Source organism: Leucopleurus acutus, assembly GCF_964270905.1.
Source record: "Leucopleurus acutus genome assembly, chromosome: 8".
Lineage (NCBI taxonomy): Eukaryota > Metazoa > Chordata > Mammalia > Artiodactyla > Delphinidae > Leucopleurus > Leucopleurus acutus.
Window position 1 is genome coordinate 41,092,517 of NC_139151.1, and position 17,297 is coordinate 41,109,813.

Sequence of the window (17,297 nt, forward strand, 5' to 3'; positions counted from 1 at the left end):
TGCCAAGTAATGGTTTGGAGCTTGTGCTAGTCCACAAAAATTCACCTAATTAACCACATACATGAATCCTAGTGAGAATGGTAAGCGACACCCAGGGAACAGATCCCCAAAACAGAAACCAGGATGGGGCAGAAGATGCTTTTCCCACCAGGCTGCTACTGTAAAAGGTAGGATGTCTCCATGAAGGAGTTTATTGTAGGTTCCATACTCATTTCATTAGAACTCATTCTACAGTAGCTTCCTGAGAAGGGGTTTATAAGAAGTCAATGTTGTGAGACCTTGAACATGTTTTTACTCCACCCTTACACTTCTTTGATAATTATGTATGGAATTCTAAGCAATTCCCTCTATGTTACTTTTGAGAAATCCAAAGTTGTTTTGGTTCCTGAAGTTTGTGTGTGACCTAGTTTCTTTTTGTCGCTAACAGTTTGGAGGGGCTTCTCCTGTCCCCAACAATTTTCTGAGCTTTCACAATGATATACACTTAACTTGAACCAGTACCGGGCTCTCACAGTCTGGAAATTGTGAAACTTTCTTTATTGCATTGATGATTTCCTTTGTTTTCTCTATTCTGTTTTTATGGAAGTTTTATGGTTTAGATCTTAGATCATTTGGATCTTCCTTTAATTTTATCTTTCTCTCATGTTACACTTCTGTGAGGTTTTGCTTTACTTTCCGAGAGAGTTTCTCATCTTTTGAAACTTTTATTGAGATTTTCATTTATGTTATCATAAATAGTTTCTTCCAAGTTGCTTTTCTCTGTTTCTGTGATTTGGTCTCTGTGAAGGTAGATTTTATGTATCAAGCTGATTAGGCTACGGTGCCCAGTTATTGGTCAAACACTAGTCTAGATGTTGCTGTGAGGGTATTTGTGGATGTGATTAATGTTTATAATCAGTTGACTTTAAGTAAAGCAGATTACCCTACATAATGTGGGTGGATTTTATCCATTCAAAAGAAGGCCTTAAGAAGAAGGAATGCTGCCTCAAGACTGCAACACAGAAATCTTGGCTGAATTTCCAGCTATGAGGATTTCAAAGTAAAGACTGAAAAATCTACTCTTCATGAATTTCCAGCCTGCTGTCCTGCCATATAAATTTCAGACTTGCTAGCCCCACAATCTTGTGAACAAATCTCTTAAAAATCAATCAATCAATCAATCAGTCAGTCTATCTCTCTCTCTACCTACCTATCTATAATGTATCTATCTACCTTTCCATCAATCATCTATCTATCTGTCTATCTATCGTATTGTTTCTGTGTTCCTGGAGAACCTTAATACAGTCCATCTCTTCCACATGAGAGGATTTCCTTTTTCTGGTAATCCTGGCTTATCAGCTCGTATTGAAGAGTGGGGTCGAGAAAACTAGAAATCGAAATCTGATAGGAAGCTCTAAGCACATCAGTAGGGCTTGTCAACAACAATACTGTGTCAGTACCCTTGGGTTGGTCAAGGTTGGTTCATTTCCACATTAATGGCTCTATCATCTGCCCAGAGGGAGGGTAAAGGCCTGGTTTCTAATGTTTGGGGGAGTGGGTGGTAGTAGAGGAAGAGTATTTGTGGGTCTCAGCATCCAACAAGCACATCATATTTACTTTGGTTTGCAAATAACCATCCTCACTCTTATTTGAAGGGCTCTTGGGCTAACCTCTGCTCCCCAAGTGGTCAGTGACTGATGCTGGGATATTGTAGATTGATCTCTATAGGTATAAGATAGCTAATAATCTATAGATTGAAATACAGCATGCTCTCATGGACGTTTTACTGAATCCCCACTCCAGAGAACTCTCACATACAGGAGGACATTATGACTGTGTGTGGGTGTTCATAGGTTTGGAGAGAGAAGGACTCATCTTCAGGAGGCAAGTGGAAGAGGCAAGAGAGAAATCTTTACATTCCTAAGAGGAAGGAACTGGGTAGCCCCAGCCTCCCTGGCACTAAGAACCCAGAGGGCCAGAGGTTGAGGCTCTGAGAGAGAGACATAATACTCTTGAATGCAACACCAATGAAACACCAGGGAACTAATATATAAGGAAAGACCACTGTTGATGCAAACTGTGTCCAGAGATGGGCGGCCTGAAGTCTATGGGCAGGATGCATTAGTCTGGGGTCTGCTTGCTTCAAATTATGCTGCTGACTTGGGGTAATTTTTTTTCCAATTTGGGCAGTTGCTCACCTAAATGGAAGTGGGGATTGCTGAAAGCAGTTGGAACTGGGAAAAATGCTTCTTTTTGTCACCTGGCTAGTCTTTGGTGAGGATGGCATGCCATTTAGAGGGAGAGTGACTTGTGAGAATGAATTCAATTCCTTTTAAGACTAAAGGGCAGGGCGGAACAACCACAGTAGGGAATCTGCAAAGCAGGGCAGTGATGAGTAGGGAGGGCAGTCAGGAGGGGGAACGTAAGGCAAGGTGGGTCAGCTCAGGTACAGTTCCTCCTTCTCCAGCTCGTATTTGACAAGCCCTGGCCTTTTCTCAAATAAAACCATAGCAGCAGTAGTAGGGGGCCAGGGAGGGGCAAGGAGGAACTGTCTGGAAATAAGGGACATTTGAATCACTATTATGGAAACTGGATTCTAACGAGGGTCATGGGTTTGATTATTTTGATTGGGTGTCTTTCTGCCTTGGAAAATCAGAATTTAAAATGAGGCACTCCCGTTGGGGCTTCCCTGGTGGCGCAGTGGTTGAGAGTCCGCCTGCGGTTCGTGCCCCGGTCCGGGAGGATCCTACATGCCGCGGAGCAGCTGGGCCCGTGAGCCATGGCCGCTGAGCCTGCGCGTCCGGAGCCTGTGCTCCGCGACGGGAGAGGCCACAGCAGTGAGGGGCCCGCATACCGCAAAAAAAACAAAAAACGAGGCACTCCCTCTAGTGCACTGTTTTACTCTCACACATTTCCTTCTGCGTTTTGTCATTTTCATTACCTTCTGCGGGATATCCAGAGCTACGTGATGCAGCCGTCAGCCTGACTGATTAACCTATTCACTGAGTGTCTAAGCCATCGGCAGCAGTGTGCTGGAGCCAGCTCATCTAGGGTGGAGGGTACTGAATTTTAAGTATTCAAGAATTGGGCAGACAGTTACTAAACCACTGGTAGCCTGATGCCAGCAAGGCTGGGAATATTTACACCACAGAAATCAGCAAACACGGCAGATCAGGGCTTTTGTTTTTAGAGACTTGGTTTTCCAGCACACCCCTGAAATAGGGACTGGGGATACAAAGCCAGAAAAACACCACCGACGAGCACAGAGAGCACTACAAACTTTGCACGAGGCAGAAGCCCTGTTCTACCTCTGAGAAAACTAGCTGTCCATTTTGAAGAAGATGATGATGGTGGTAGCTAACATTTAGTGACATTTATTATGGACCAAGAACAGTTCTAAGCACTTTACATGTATTAACTCATTTAAATCTTAAAACAAGCCTTCAATGAAGGTACTATTATTATTCCAATTTTATAGATGAGGAAACCAGGGTACAGAGAACTAGAGTACTTATTTGCAGTCATGAAACTAGTGTAGACTTGAACCCCTGTAGTCTGGCTCCAGAGTCCTGAGTTGTTCAGTATTATCCTGAATTGTAAGTTTAACAATCATACTTTATTACACTCTCTATCTGGATTTCTCTGTTTATTAAGAAGAGAAGCAAACTTTCTAGAATCTGTTCTCGTGATGTCAAACCCATGGGACAAGGGAGGCAGAGACCCTTTTGAAGAAATCTTGCCTAAAAGCAAGAAAAAACTTTAAATTTGGAGGGATTTTTATGTCAACATGATGAAAGGGAAAAGCAATTGGATTTTAAAAAGTGGTCAGATTTTCTTTTTTAATGAAAGAAAAGTTATATTTGCTATTTAGCCTTTATGAAAGAGGCTTGTTGATAAAATTAACCTGTTCTAATGAAGCATTATTTATGATCTCATTATCCTGGCCTGGGCCTTATTATTAATAATTTTTAAAATGTCAACAAGTCTGCCATAATGATATTAAGTGATGTAACGTCTAAAATCACTTTGTCATTCTATGAAGGATCACAATAATCCCATGAAAGGAAAATAAGAGGCCCCATTAACATCCCTACTCTATGGGGGTGCTGGAGAGAATAGTGGCTTAGTTCAACTATGTATAGCTAGTAAATGATCAGTTTGAACTTGAATCCAGGCTTTCAGATTCTCAAATCTTTCTACAAGACTGTATTGGCATTGGAATTTGTCAGTAAGCCAGAACTCACAACTTACTAGGAATCAGGAGGGGCTTGTAGTTACTCCCCACAACTCTCCAGGGAGCCAATGAGATGCAGTGAGACGGACAGCATCAGACATCCTTCTGGGAGCCAAATAATCATCAAATAATAAAGCTAATAGCATAATAAAGCTTCTGCTCTCCCAAAGCATTACCATATGTTGATATAAAACACAAATAGAGGGAACAGAATTCCCAAAGATAGCCAGGCATTATTCGATCACAAATAATATTTTAACACTTCTGTGAATGTAAAAGAAAAATAAAATTCAGTGGATAATCTCAAAGTCTTATTAAAAAGGGTAGATTTTTTGTCTTGGGTTGGGGGAGAATGTCAAATAAGTAAACTATCACCAAGAACAGCAGCTTATTATGCGCTAGGAAAAATGCTAAGAACTTTCCATGCATTATCTCACTTAATACGTGACAACAACCCTCTGCTGAGAGTACTATTATTTTACCAAAGGGGAACTGAGGCTTACATAAGATTGTTTGCCCAAAGTTACACAGTCAGTAAGTGGCAGATGCTACTTCGTACCAGTTTCCAGATGTAAAAAAGATAACTGTCACACTAGCACTGAAATACCTATTAAAAACAAACAAACAATGCCATAGCTTCTCTCCTCTCAAATCCTTGTGAAATGAAAAGTGTATTTTATTTTATTTAAAAATTTTTTTAACATCTTTATTGGAGTATAATTGCTTTACAATGCCATGTTAATTTCTGCTTTATAACAAAGTGAATCAGCTATACGTACACATATACCCCCACATCTCCTCCCTCTTGCGTCTCCCTCCAACCCTCCCTATCCCACTCCTCCAGGTGGTCACAAAGCACCGAGCTGATCTCCCTGTGCTATGTGGCTGCTTCCCACTAGCTGTCTATTTTACATTTGGTAGTGTATATATGTCCATGCCACTCTCTCACTTCGTCCCAGCTTACCCTTCCCCCTCCCCGTGTCCTCAAGTCCATTCTCTATGTCTGCGTCTTTATTCCTGTCCTGCCCCTAGGTTCTTCAGAACCAACTTTTTTTTCTTTAGATTCCATATATATGTGCATAGGGTATTTGTTTTTCTCTTTCTGACTTACTTCACTCTGTATGACAGACTCTAGGTCCATCCACCTCACTACAAATAACTCAATTTCGTTTCTTTTGATGGCTGAGTAATATTCCATTGTATACATGTGCCACATCGAGAAGTGTATTTTAAAGCCGTGCCTCAAAGCTGTGCTCTTGTTTACAATCCTTCTAGTTACAGCCGATACAGATGGTTTTGAAATCTGCACCCAGATGAACTTAAAATGCCCCCTCCTTTCCTTGCTCAAAGAAGAACATTGCAAAACCTATGAAATGCAAAAACAGAAGTGGTTTGAGCAATTAGAGAATGAATTTGGGCTGTGTAGGCAAATAATCAAGATAATTCCTATCATCTTACTCCTTTGACTTTAAGTCATTTTCCGACCTGATTCACCCAAGTAATAGCGTCCACCTTCGGCCCTGTTCACCTGGGGTAGGTGAACATCATTCTGAGCCAGTTTGGCTGCCTCGATAAGGAAACATCTACCTTCCGCACGAAGGTGGAAGTAATGACAGATGTGCAACTAGCACTTGGGATCTGAAGTCAGCGTCAACCACTATGCTTGCTGAAGTACGACTGCATTTAGACACTCCAGGAACTTGACAGTTTGGGGAGGCAGCTGTGATGTGGTGGGTCCACGTCTAAGTTCTGGCTGTTCCTCACCAGCTGGGTGTGATCATGGCCGAGCCGCCTGACCTCTAGGGACCTCCCTGTTTTTATCTGATAATTAAGCCTCACTAATACCCACTTCGTAGGGGATAATAAGGTTTCTGGATTCATCAACCACAATGCAGCCCACAAACATTAGGTGCTTTATTGTTGTAATTACTGTAATTACTCTGGATTCTGAAATCAGCTTCATTTCTGGGTTGCTCATAAAGCAAACAAAAGAAAGCCATGGGAGTTTTTTCACTCTGACTTTTAGGCTGAATATTGGGAAATACTGAAAATTCTAGTCCACGGGAATCTCAATGAGTTTGAGAAAACTGGTGGCCACGTTATCACGTGAGATGCTAATCATAAGTGGAGTGAGCTTAGCTGAGGACTATGGCCTCTGTCATTACTTCACCCTCTCAACTTGTAGTCACTCTGACCTTTCTCTTTCCCTAAGCAGGGTCCATGCAATACCTTTAGACCTTGTAAGATGAAAACCTTTGCAGGTGAGACCTCTAATTTCCCCTAGGAAAGCTGGCCCACATTTCACATATTGTATATTGGGCTGAACCTCTAATACTTTCCTTGAGGACCTGGAACCATTTAATGTGTTAACATTAAGCACAAAGTAAATTTTCACCTTCTGGCATGTTCTTTTGTGTCTGCACATAACCTGGCTGCTTTAGGGTTTTTCTATTAATATCAATATTATATTATTAATGCTGTTACCATGAGGCTTTTCTAAAGTACCCCCCAAAATTACCTCAGTATTTAGAAGAAAGTCACCCAGAAAAAAAAACTTTTTCCCCATTAGCTGCAAAGCTCAGTCAAATTTGTCCATAGCATATTATCTGGGAGCCTGGCTTTTCCTTTCTCTGTCCCCCTGTGCTCAGTGGGCCAGTGGGCTGAGCACATACAGGGAACCTGTCTAATTCCCTTAAGCCAGCTCTGAAGGGTGGGAGGCCACATAACTGGATCCACTGGTCACAAAGACAGCAACACAGAGAATTTAACACAGAGCTCGACACAAATCAGTCACTTCATTAAAGTCTGATAGACTGAATTAATCTAGACACTTACAAGTTAGGGGCCCAAAATACTCAGCAAAACGATGTGCTACTCAAAGTAGCACAGGTCACTCTGTAGCTGAAGATGCTTCTATGCCCAACTATTAACAAAATCTGGGAACTTGCTGTTTTATGCACCTTGCTTAGAGGAAGTAGGTATGCACTATTACTTTTATCTTTGAAACGGGGCTCAGGTGACCCCAAACTTCTGACTGTCTGGGGAACAAAGTTCAATCTTTACACTAAATCAATTATTAAAAATGCAGGCTGTGCATCTGACATTCAATTTCTGAATGTCTTATGTCTCCTGTAATTCACTGATTCACATTCTGGCAAATACAGAGTTTACTGGGATTCCCAAATGTCAGTGGTTCTCAAACTCAGAATTGCATAAAACTGTCTTGGAGGCTTGTTAAAAACAGAGATGCCCGAATTCCACACTTGCAGATTCTGAGATTCTGATTCGTAGGTTTGGGTCTCTTTCTTCCTCCAAAGTTTTCACTGAGAAATTTTTTCTTGGTGGTGAATTCAGTAACTTGCAAATACAACTCAGTGACCTAGGAGAATGTTCCTTGGATGTGGACAGTGGATGACAGAGACAAGTCAATAGATTCTCCGTTTCCCTTAACAACCAAGAGACTCTTCTATAACAAGGTCTTGTTTTAATCAGGTCCTCAGGGGGTGCAGAGGCACCTTGGAGTTTGAGAACCACTATATACAACACACGAAAACAGAAAAGAACTCATTTCTTTTTGGTGTTTCAGGGCAGTTCAGAGACAGAGAGAGAAATCAACGTATCATCTAGGGATATTGTTAAAGTACAGATTCTGATTCATTCTGAGTTGCTGCATTTTTAACATTTCCGGTGATGTGGCTTCTGCTGGTCCCTGGAACACACTTTGAGTAACAAGGGTTAAGAGCATAGGCTGGGGGGCTGGGCGGGGGGGAGGAGTTCCGCAAACCTGGATCACATCCTGCTTCTTCACTTTACTGTGTGATGTTGGGCTAGTTACTTAACCTCTCTGGCCTGTTTCTTTATCTGAAACATAGGGGTTGAAGGGAGCAAAGAATAGTACCGATCCAGAGTACTGGGATGAGAACTGTGTCACAGCACAGGTAACACAGTACCAAGCACATAGTCACAAAATGACAAACTAACAAATGGAACTCTACCATCGAAAAAGTTATCAACTTCTCATTTTAAGAGTTAAGCTTGCAGTCTCATGAAAGTCATCTGAATGACTATTTCTGACCTGGTAGTCATCAGTTGCTGCCTTGCTTCGCCAAATTATAGTTTAGCCTCAACTTGGTATTCCGGTCGTGGGCTTGAGCTGAGTAGGACAGGATAAGGCACGAAGGACTGGGGCCTCCTTTTCAGATCGTGGGTGCTCACTGGGCTGCTGCCCACCCACTGGGTCTGGAAACGCAGGGGTCATGATGGGACTAGGCCATTTCTTTTCCATGGTGGTTGCTATTTCCAGTTCATGTTTATGAAATACATATAATTTTAAGGCTTTACCAAGAGAGAGCCTTCCCTCTGTGGTTGATTTAGAGTCATATTTACCCTCTTATTACAAGTCAGCGTTCTGGGCTTTGACTCCCCTGGGGTTCCCGTGGTTTGCTCCTGGGACAGTCAGAGGGATAACCCTGGTCAAATCTGCTGACCATGCCATTCCAAGCTAGTAGACTCGGCTTCCTTGCCCCTTATGCCAAGGGTCTGGTTGGGTTTGGAGGTGGCTGGAGCAGAATCTTGCTTCTCTGAAAGAAATCTGCCTCTTGCTGTGGGTTGCCTGCTATTAAAACTCTGAATGCTCTGGAACAAGGGCCTGGTGCTAGGATTGTCACAATTAGAGAGTGGAGTCTGTCACCAGGAGAGCCAATGACCAATACCCCAGCATTCTTGAAGGGCCAAGAGAATGATTATGCTAAAATACGTCTCATGGAATTTTAGAGCAACACATAACTCAGGGTTCCAGCAACAGTAAGATGTTCAAACCATGAACTTGTGTTATCAACATTCTCACATGGAGTCACTTTAAGCACCTCACTCTACTTTCTCTAGTTCACATTTCCTATCTGAATACTCCATGCATCCTAGCCTTCGATCTGGGGAAGCAAGACTCTTTTCCTGTGATTAGATACGCTAGTAGCCAGAGGGAATTCTTCCAGGCATGAATATTCTTTCATTAATGACTCAGTATTATTGTTCTTTTTATTTTATTTATTTTTTTATATTGTTCTTTTTAAACCATCACTCACAACTAAGATGACTTTTCCTTTATTTATTTATTTTTGTGGTACGCGGGCCTCTCACTGTTGTGGCCTCTGCGGCCATGGCTCACGGGCCCAGCCGCTCTGCGGCATGTGGGATCTTCCCGTACCGGGGCACGAACCCGTGTGCCCTGCTTCGGCAGGCGGACTCTCAAACACTGCGCCACCAGGGAAGCCCTCCTTTATTTTAAATAAGCTTATAATTAGCGAAATACTTTCATAGAGATGAGGTAAAGGGAAAATTGTTGGTTCTTCCTTTTCTTGTCCTCCCATCCCTCCCTACTATTTGGCAAGAATGTAGGGAATTTGCAGATAGGATACGGAGACCTACCAAGAATCCCTCTGATAATGGGGGCAAGAAAATGGATTCTCTCTCCTCTTTTCTTAGAAACCAAAACCCCAATCCTGACAGCCAGGAAGCAGGTAGGTACCTCCTCACACATCAGAAGAGGGCTCCTGGACTCTCCTGGTGGTGCAATGGTTAAGAATCTGCCTGCCAATGCAGGGGACACAGGTTTGATCCCTGGTCCAGGAAGATCCCACATGCCGCGGAGCAATGAAGCCCATGCGCCACGACTACTGAGCCTGCGCCCTAGAGCCCGCGAGCCACAACTACTGAGCCTGCGTGCTGTAACTACTGAAGCCCTCGTGCCTAGAGCCCGTGCTCCACAACGAGAGAAGCCACCGCAATGAGAAGCCCGCACATCGCAACGAAGAGTAGCCGTCACTTGACGCAACTAGAGAAAGCCTGCACAAAGCAATGAAGACCCAACGCAGCCAAAAAAAAAAAGGCTCCTGTGCCTTTGATTCCCCAGGGAAGCAACAGAAACACTCTTCCTGGATTTTCTGGTGAGCGGCCACGAGTTTGGTGGCCGTGGGCTCAGTACTGTTGTGCATGAGAGCACGGTACTTCCCCATCTGGACCACACCCGGGGGCTCCTGAAATAAGGACCACTGGGCCCTCTCAACTAAACAGGTAGTAGGCTTGAGAGAAGGGAGTTGTATAGATGGAGGTGAGGAAAGACACTTTCTTTGTCTAAGGAAAACATTAGCCTCCTGGTACAAAGGAGAGCTTGAGCTGATGAAGGGCTTTATTCCCTTGGAAGAAAGAGTACCTCCCGTAGAATTCCAAGCCCAAGCCCAAGCCCAATCACAGGGGAAAGTGAGGAACAGGGAACAAAGAGGAGTTTGAGAGAGGATGCAACCCATGGGTAAAGTTGGGTCCCTGGGGAGGGGAAAGCAGGTTCTTTAGACCATGTGAAAAAGTATATGGCAGGTGGGTCCTCAGTCCTGAAATTTGGTTAAACCAAACGAGATTAAAAAAATAGAGGAAAATTGCTGTTTCTGATGTGGGTCATAGTCATTTAATGAACATACCTGCACTGAATATTTAGCTCAGGGATTTCATGGCAATTAAAAAATTAAAATGTAGACTGAAGAAAAAGCAAGATTCCTCAGTCTTTTTCCTTAATACGGTGATTATTACTATTTTAAAGCTAACCCATTGTGGAAGCCCATAGCTTTGCCGGCAAAAACAACGTCCTGCCATCGTTAAAAGTATGTTACAATTTGTGGCTATGTACCCAGCCTTTGACATGGAGTGGTGTTCTATTTCAGCCCAAATTTAATTACATGCTCCTTTTATATATTGTGGATGGCTCACAGTAGCAGCATTATTTTGCCTGGTGAAAAACTGGCCACGACTTGTCATAATGGGCTGGTTTATAGAACCACTGAAGTATAGTTACTGCCCTTCATTCAGGAATTATGGCGCCGTAACAACCCTTTACTTACATATACTGCTGAGACAGTAAAAACAGCAAATAGATTTCTTAAATCGAGACAGCAGAAATTTCCCCCCAGGGCACTTGGCCCTCATTGTGGCAGTAACATATGCAAGTCTAAGTAACTTCGTTGTCTGTGTTTCGGCACTGCATCATTTCATGGGCAGTTTATAACATTCTAATAATAAAATCGACTCTACATTTGGAGTTGGGCTTCACGAACATTAGATGGTAATGCACACAGCAGAATCTCTAAGTGATTTGTGAGGAAGGTTTAAATTTGGTAATCACACTCCCACTGAGAGGCTCTGCAGAGGAGCTAAAGTGGAATCAGGAGTTAGGCTGTTGCGGTGGCAAAGCCTTCAACCAGGAGAGCGCCTGACCTAGTTTATATCAACACGGATCCTGCATCTGGGTAAAGTCAGGGATGCTTTCATCGTCAGACTCCTAGGACTTAAATAACCTTGGCTTTTCCCTCAAACAATAGAAACCCTCTATAAATCTACACCACTCCTCCCCTCTTTTTTGGCCTCCCCTGTTCTTTCTTTCGTCTTCATGATGTATCTCTGGGGGGAATTTTACAGGGGTAAAGTACCATTGCCCTCACTGACTGGTTTGTCCTGATATTTCATGTAAATTGCCCTCTCCTTATTCTCGACTTTCTAATCCTTCATAGAGTTGTCCCTAGACTTATTTGTAATACACACGTTTTAAAAGCATGCTCTAAAATATGTCCACTACACTTCTATTTCTGGGGTGGTGCGTTCACCCCACACATCCTTTAGCTTCTAGTAAAATTATATGGCTACCTGTGAAAGGATAGTGCATGGATGCCATAACTCAGACTGCTACCCATTGTTCTGCAGTGACTTGCAAGTGGTCCAAAGGGGCAGATACTTAAAAGGAGATCCTATTCCTCCAGGCTGCTGAGGCCTGGAAGGGTGTGGAGTGGGCAGGGAAGGGGGCAGCCGTGCCAGCATCTTCTGGGCTCCTGCAGCCAGCTCACTGCGCCTGTGGGATGCTGCAAACGGATTGGCTAAACTGGACGTTCCTGTAATTGTCAAGCTTTGTGACTTCCTTAAAGGGGATTAAGAAGCTGGGCCAGCATTATGGGTGCATACACCTCTCTGGGAGAGCACTTGGGTTGGTCATGCTTGTGACAGCGAGTCCCCCTTCAGGTCTGCCCCCCATCGCCCCTACCCCCCCTACCTCCCCCCACCCCCTCCCGGCAGGGGCAGGGTGCCCAGGGTGCAGGCGCACTCACCCCCGGAGGGCAGTCCGGCGCAGCTGCCTCCGTGCTGGCAGGGGCTGCGCTCGCAGGCGTCAGGGTAGAGTACGCAGCCCAGCTTCAGCTCGGTCAGGCCCACCACCTCGGCGAAGCTGCTGCGCTTGTTCTGCAGCGGCAGTTCGTTGTTATTCAGCACCACGGAGTCCAGGCAGCCCTGGAAGCCGCTCAGCACCTGCGTGACCCGCGTGTCGGTCAGGCTGCGGATGTTATCCGCCTGCACCAGGGCCCCGAAGTAGATGGTACTCTCGGTGCTCAGCGTCTGGAAGTAGAGGGGCGCCCTGCGCCGCTCCACGTAGCTGTCGTCCAGGGACAGGCTCGTGAAATTGCGGTTGAGCTCCAGGAAGACCGAGTGCCAGCTCCCGTCGTTGACAGCGCGGCCCGAGATGCCCAAGATTCCGGGGCCGCTGCCGCAGTCCAGCTGGAACCACAGCTTGCCGTCCACGATCTGTGCGGGAACGAACACCGCAGCGCTTTTTAATATGCATCTGGCAATAAGTTCCTGGACACCCTGTTCCCAACCAGCCTGGGCTTTAGAATGGACAACGCTTTTGATCCAGCCATAAATCTGCTGGGGTTTGATTTGTAATAGTAACTCCCCTCCTCATTATATGCCGTGCAAATGCATGCCTGATATTTCACAAAGCTTCTTGTATTTAGCAATATGACCACAGGTTCAGAAAGCCACACTTACATATTTAAGAATGCTCCTATTCTTTCCGTCTTCATCCTTTAAAAATTCACAGCTATTTCTTGTTTAGGGAGTCTGTTTATTCTCTGCGCCCTTCCTAGTTACTACCAGCACAGGAATGATTTCTGTGGACTCATTAATATTAATTATGAATATTTATTGAACATCTACTATGTGCTAAGCAATGTGCTAGGTGCTATGGGGACCACTGTTAGCAAAAGTGGTCTGCCCTCCTGGGGCTTATATTTGAGTGGGGGAGATGGCTATTAATCAGATCAGCACAGAAATACATATATACTCCCCAGGTAAGTTTGTGTGACTGTGCTGTAGGGGAGAGAAAGAGGCCAGGTAGATTTCTTACTTCGCAGCTTCATACATATTTAAGATGTAAAAACCCTCCTATTAAACACTAGCCATCTTCTTAAAACAGTTCTTCAGGACCGCTGCTCATCATTTAGGTTAAGATTATCTCACAAAGTGCTCAGGGCTTGGCCATTTGCTAAGAATGTATGTATACTTGATGACCTCTGGAACTCCAGAAGGATCTGGTTAACTCTTTACACCTTGTAGATACTTCCAGCCCCTGATCTGGGGTCAGCTACAACAGAGAATTGCCTGCTTTTTTTATTGCACTGGTGCAGAGACGGCATCCAAGTCCCCCCACCCTCAGCAGCCTGACCCCAGAGGGACACCAAAATCAGGAAAGCGTGCTACTAAAGGATGCTGGCGAGTTGAAAGCTGTTGGGCCGGTACTGGTCCTCCATGGAGACCCAGGTTCAACTGTTGCCGAGGACACAGGCTGGCCTTTGAATCCTCTGTCGTCCACCGTCATCTGCATTTCTCAGAAATGCAAGATGGTTTGAGGATCCAGGGATTGAGGGCTGGACCCATGTCTAGTCAACAAATTGTTATTGGTCCCTGAAGGAATTCACAGCTAGAAAACTGTGAAACAGAAGCTACTTTTCTGGTCTTTGTCCCTGGATCTTGTGGAGGCCAGTGTCTCAGTCACGCCAGGGCAGCTGGCCTTTACTTAGGATCTATGTATAGTCCTATGTGAAAACCTGGGTAGAGAACATGAACTTGTGGAGAAAGAGAGGGGAAGGGACAGAAGGGGAGGGAAGACAGACCTGCCAGGCACTAAGTGCCAAGGAGGTACAAATGTCAAGTGAATTCATAGAAATAAACTGAACCAGTCTTTCCAAAATGCGTTTGGCTACTGATAGATCTGTTAGGAACGATCACAACCTCACCCACCATCACAAATGGGGTATTTTTCTACGCTTCAGTGTCTTCCGCAGAAACTAATTCTTAGGGTCTCTCATGACTGCCCCTATGGCTCTATGAATTTGCTGTCACCCTCTCTTCCTGCATGTAAAGTTTATGCCACATAAATGTGTGTATATGAAAGGCAGGGGCTCTGTGAACCAGGCAGAGCCTTGGGAATTTAGAAATGAGAAATCTAATTCTGGCTTCGTCATGTATCATCCAGGTCCCTTGGAGAGCATCGGTTGGCCCCTCTGGGTTTGAGACTCCTTCTATGGAAAGCTGTGACTTATTTTACAAGGAGACTGACTGTGTCCACTGCAGCACGGTCAGCCCCTCATTCACAGTTAGTACATACATCCTGTGCTCTGTAATGCAAATGTACGAATGTGAAAAGACTGGAGACAAATTTTAATTTTCTTTTCAGAGACCTTTCGTGTGTAATCTTTGCTGTTGCCTTTGTCATTTTTTCTGTTGTTGTTCAACAAAATGGACTGAATGAATATTGTAAATCAGGCCAGAATACGTGCTCAGTGACAACTCCTGGATAATATCCATATCTTTATTTCAGTGTAAGTAATCAAATGATCAAATGTGACTTTAGGGACTACCTGCCCCTGGCACAGTCCATCTGCTGTTCTGCTCAGTGGCTACAGAGTGGGGTCCCCAGTCTATCGAGGAAAATCTTGTGGTGAGGGTGCAGTTCATCTAAGGTTTGGAAAAGGATGTATTCAATTAATGTATTACTTGGTCCATTCCCCTCCCTAACGCCCTACCTCTTGGGATAATAACCAAGTTACAAACTCATCCAGGAGAACTGATGTGGCTCTGACAGCCTCACATACATCGACGTTCTATCACTAAGGAACATAAAATTCTCCCATGGTAACACCGAGCATGGTTAAGTTTCCCTTTTTCTTTCCTGTTGAAAATAATAAGAGCGGCAACACCGCTGAATGAAGAGAAAGCCAGATGCCTACATGAGCCTCAGGCTTTTGGAAACAAAAATGATCCGTACCTTCAAAATTCTAGGAGTTTGGAATTATAAGCCTTGTCTAGATGACAAACAAGAATGTGGATACCAAAAGCTACCTTGCAAAAAGTTAATGTTTGGCCATTTCACAAGTATATTATGCCAGGGAGAGGAAAGAACACTTTCATATCTGAGTCCTCTCATCTTGGAAAATTATGTGCCGATCATATTTAGTATTTCTGTCTTCAGAATAGGGTTTATCCAGTTTTAAAGGATCTCTCTTTTAAGAGGACAAAGCTTTCTCAAAGCAGAGGGCAAGCTATTTTAATAGAAACTGAGGTGTGCATGAAACTGTAAGAAAAGTCTACAGCAGGGATCTGAATGATGTGCGGGGGACGGGGGAGGGGGCAGAGGCACGTAGGCAATGTGTTCAATGAAATGCATAATTCAGAGTGTGGTCCTACTGTTACGAAATATGCAGGTGTTCAGGGTTGTCTGAAATCAGTGATGTGCTTTAACCTGGATCTTCTGTGGCCTGGAGCTTGGGAGACAAGCTATCAGAGCTATAAGAAGTCATCTTGTAGGAAAGTACGATTTTGAGTAAAAAGTATGAATTACGGCATAAGTCTTACTGCTTCAGATTGTTCATGCGTGGCTCTAGCAAATGCACCATCATGATAAAACTTTTAAGAGGGTCATTAAATATTCTTTGAAAAGCAAACTTCTTGAAAACCTATTTTTAAGGCAGCCATGAATAACTATCTGGCATACAGTAGATGCTCAAAAAATACACTTTGAATGAATACATGAGTGAATAAATCTCATGCCTTCAAATCTCTTCTTTTGATAAACACTGCTGTACTCCTGACCTGTTTGCCACTGCCAGAGGGCCAGGTCCACTACTGATTAGTTTAGGCAAGTCAATGATTCTCTCTGAATCTCAGTTTCCTCACAGGCGAAAAAGTAGGCACTCACATCTATGCACAGGAGAGTGAGAATAAAAATATATGTACGTGAAAGTACTTCATAAACTCTTAGGTATTTCATTATTACTATAACGTGTAATTATAAGTTAGCTCACTTCTCAGTGATAGCTTTCCTATATCCTTGAAACTCTGTGAGGTCTTCCTTGTTACTCTTCTGATCTGTGTTGCAAGGATCTGGCTCTTCCAAGTGGACTGTTTTATAAACCAAATGAGCTTTCCTTGACTATCTTCCTCTTAGTCCTGGGGTCTTAACTAGCCATGTCTGAGAATCATCAAAATGAAGTCATGTTTCATCTATAACTTTCCCCAAAGATCAAATGTGATATTTCTAGATTAACAAGCAAGTACTTCTTGTGCTTCTGCTATAATATTGCACCTGAGAGACTAACATAGGGAAAAAGTTACTTGTGTCTCTCCTGGTGATCTGACATGTTTCTTTTATAGGTTCGAGGACAGCCACAGCATCTATCCCACCATTTTCATCCTGACTTTGGCTGCCAGGAAACTCAGAGTTATGGTTTGTGTTCAACTAACCCCTGGTCTAGATTTTTCAATGATGATATTCTGTCCGTCCCTATTTCATTGGTTGAGTCTTAAACTTTTGTTTTCATCTTTTTTAAAATTCAAGTATAATTGACTTATCAGGTGTGCCACATGACTCGATATTTTTATACATTACAAAATGATCATCAGCGATAAGTCTGGTTACCATCTGTTGCCATACAAAGTTACTACAATATTAATGACTACATTCCCTACACTGTACATTACATCCTCATGACTTGTAACTGGAAGTTTGTACCTCCTAATCCCCTTCCCCTATTTTACCTATCCTTGCTTTCATCTTAATGGTGCTTTGATGTTATTGCATTTGAGTATTTATGGTAAGCCTGGAATCTCTTTTGGAAGAAGACAGGGTATCAATGATGAACGGAAGAACGAGCGCCTTTACTGCTGCTAAAAGACAGCGTTGCTCCTCGTCCATGAGAATGTTCACTTCCCGAGGTCT

At 43.6% G+C, this 17,297-nt stretch overlaps 1 protein-coding gene across 3 annotated transcripts in view; it reads right to left on the bottom strand.

Annotated features, from left to right (window-relative positions):
• Positions 1 to 17,297, bottom strand: part of FAT3 (FAT atypical cadherin 3) — a gene marked incomplete at both ends in the record, with an annotated part of 559,095 nt that overhangs the window by 11,290 nt on the left and 530,508 nt on the right. For all 3 annotated transcript variants that reach the window (XM_082845224.1, XM_082845225.1, XM_082845223.1), the window contains one exon: positions 12,355 to 12,823. In XM_082845224.1, the coding sequence (XP_082701350.1) occupies positions 12,355 to 12,823 (469 nt within the window). The remainder of the gene's footprint in view (positions 1 to 12,354; positions 12,824 to 17,297) is intronic.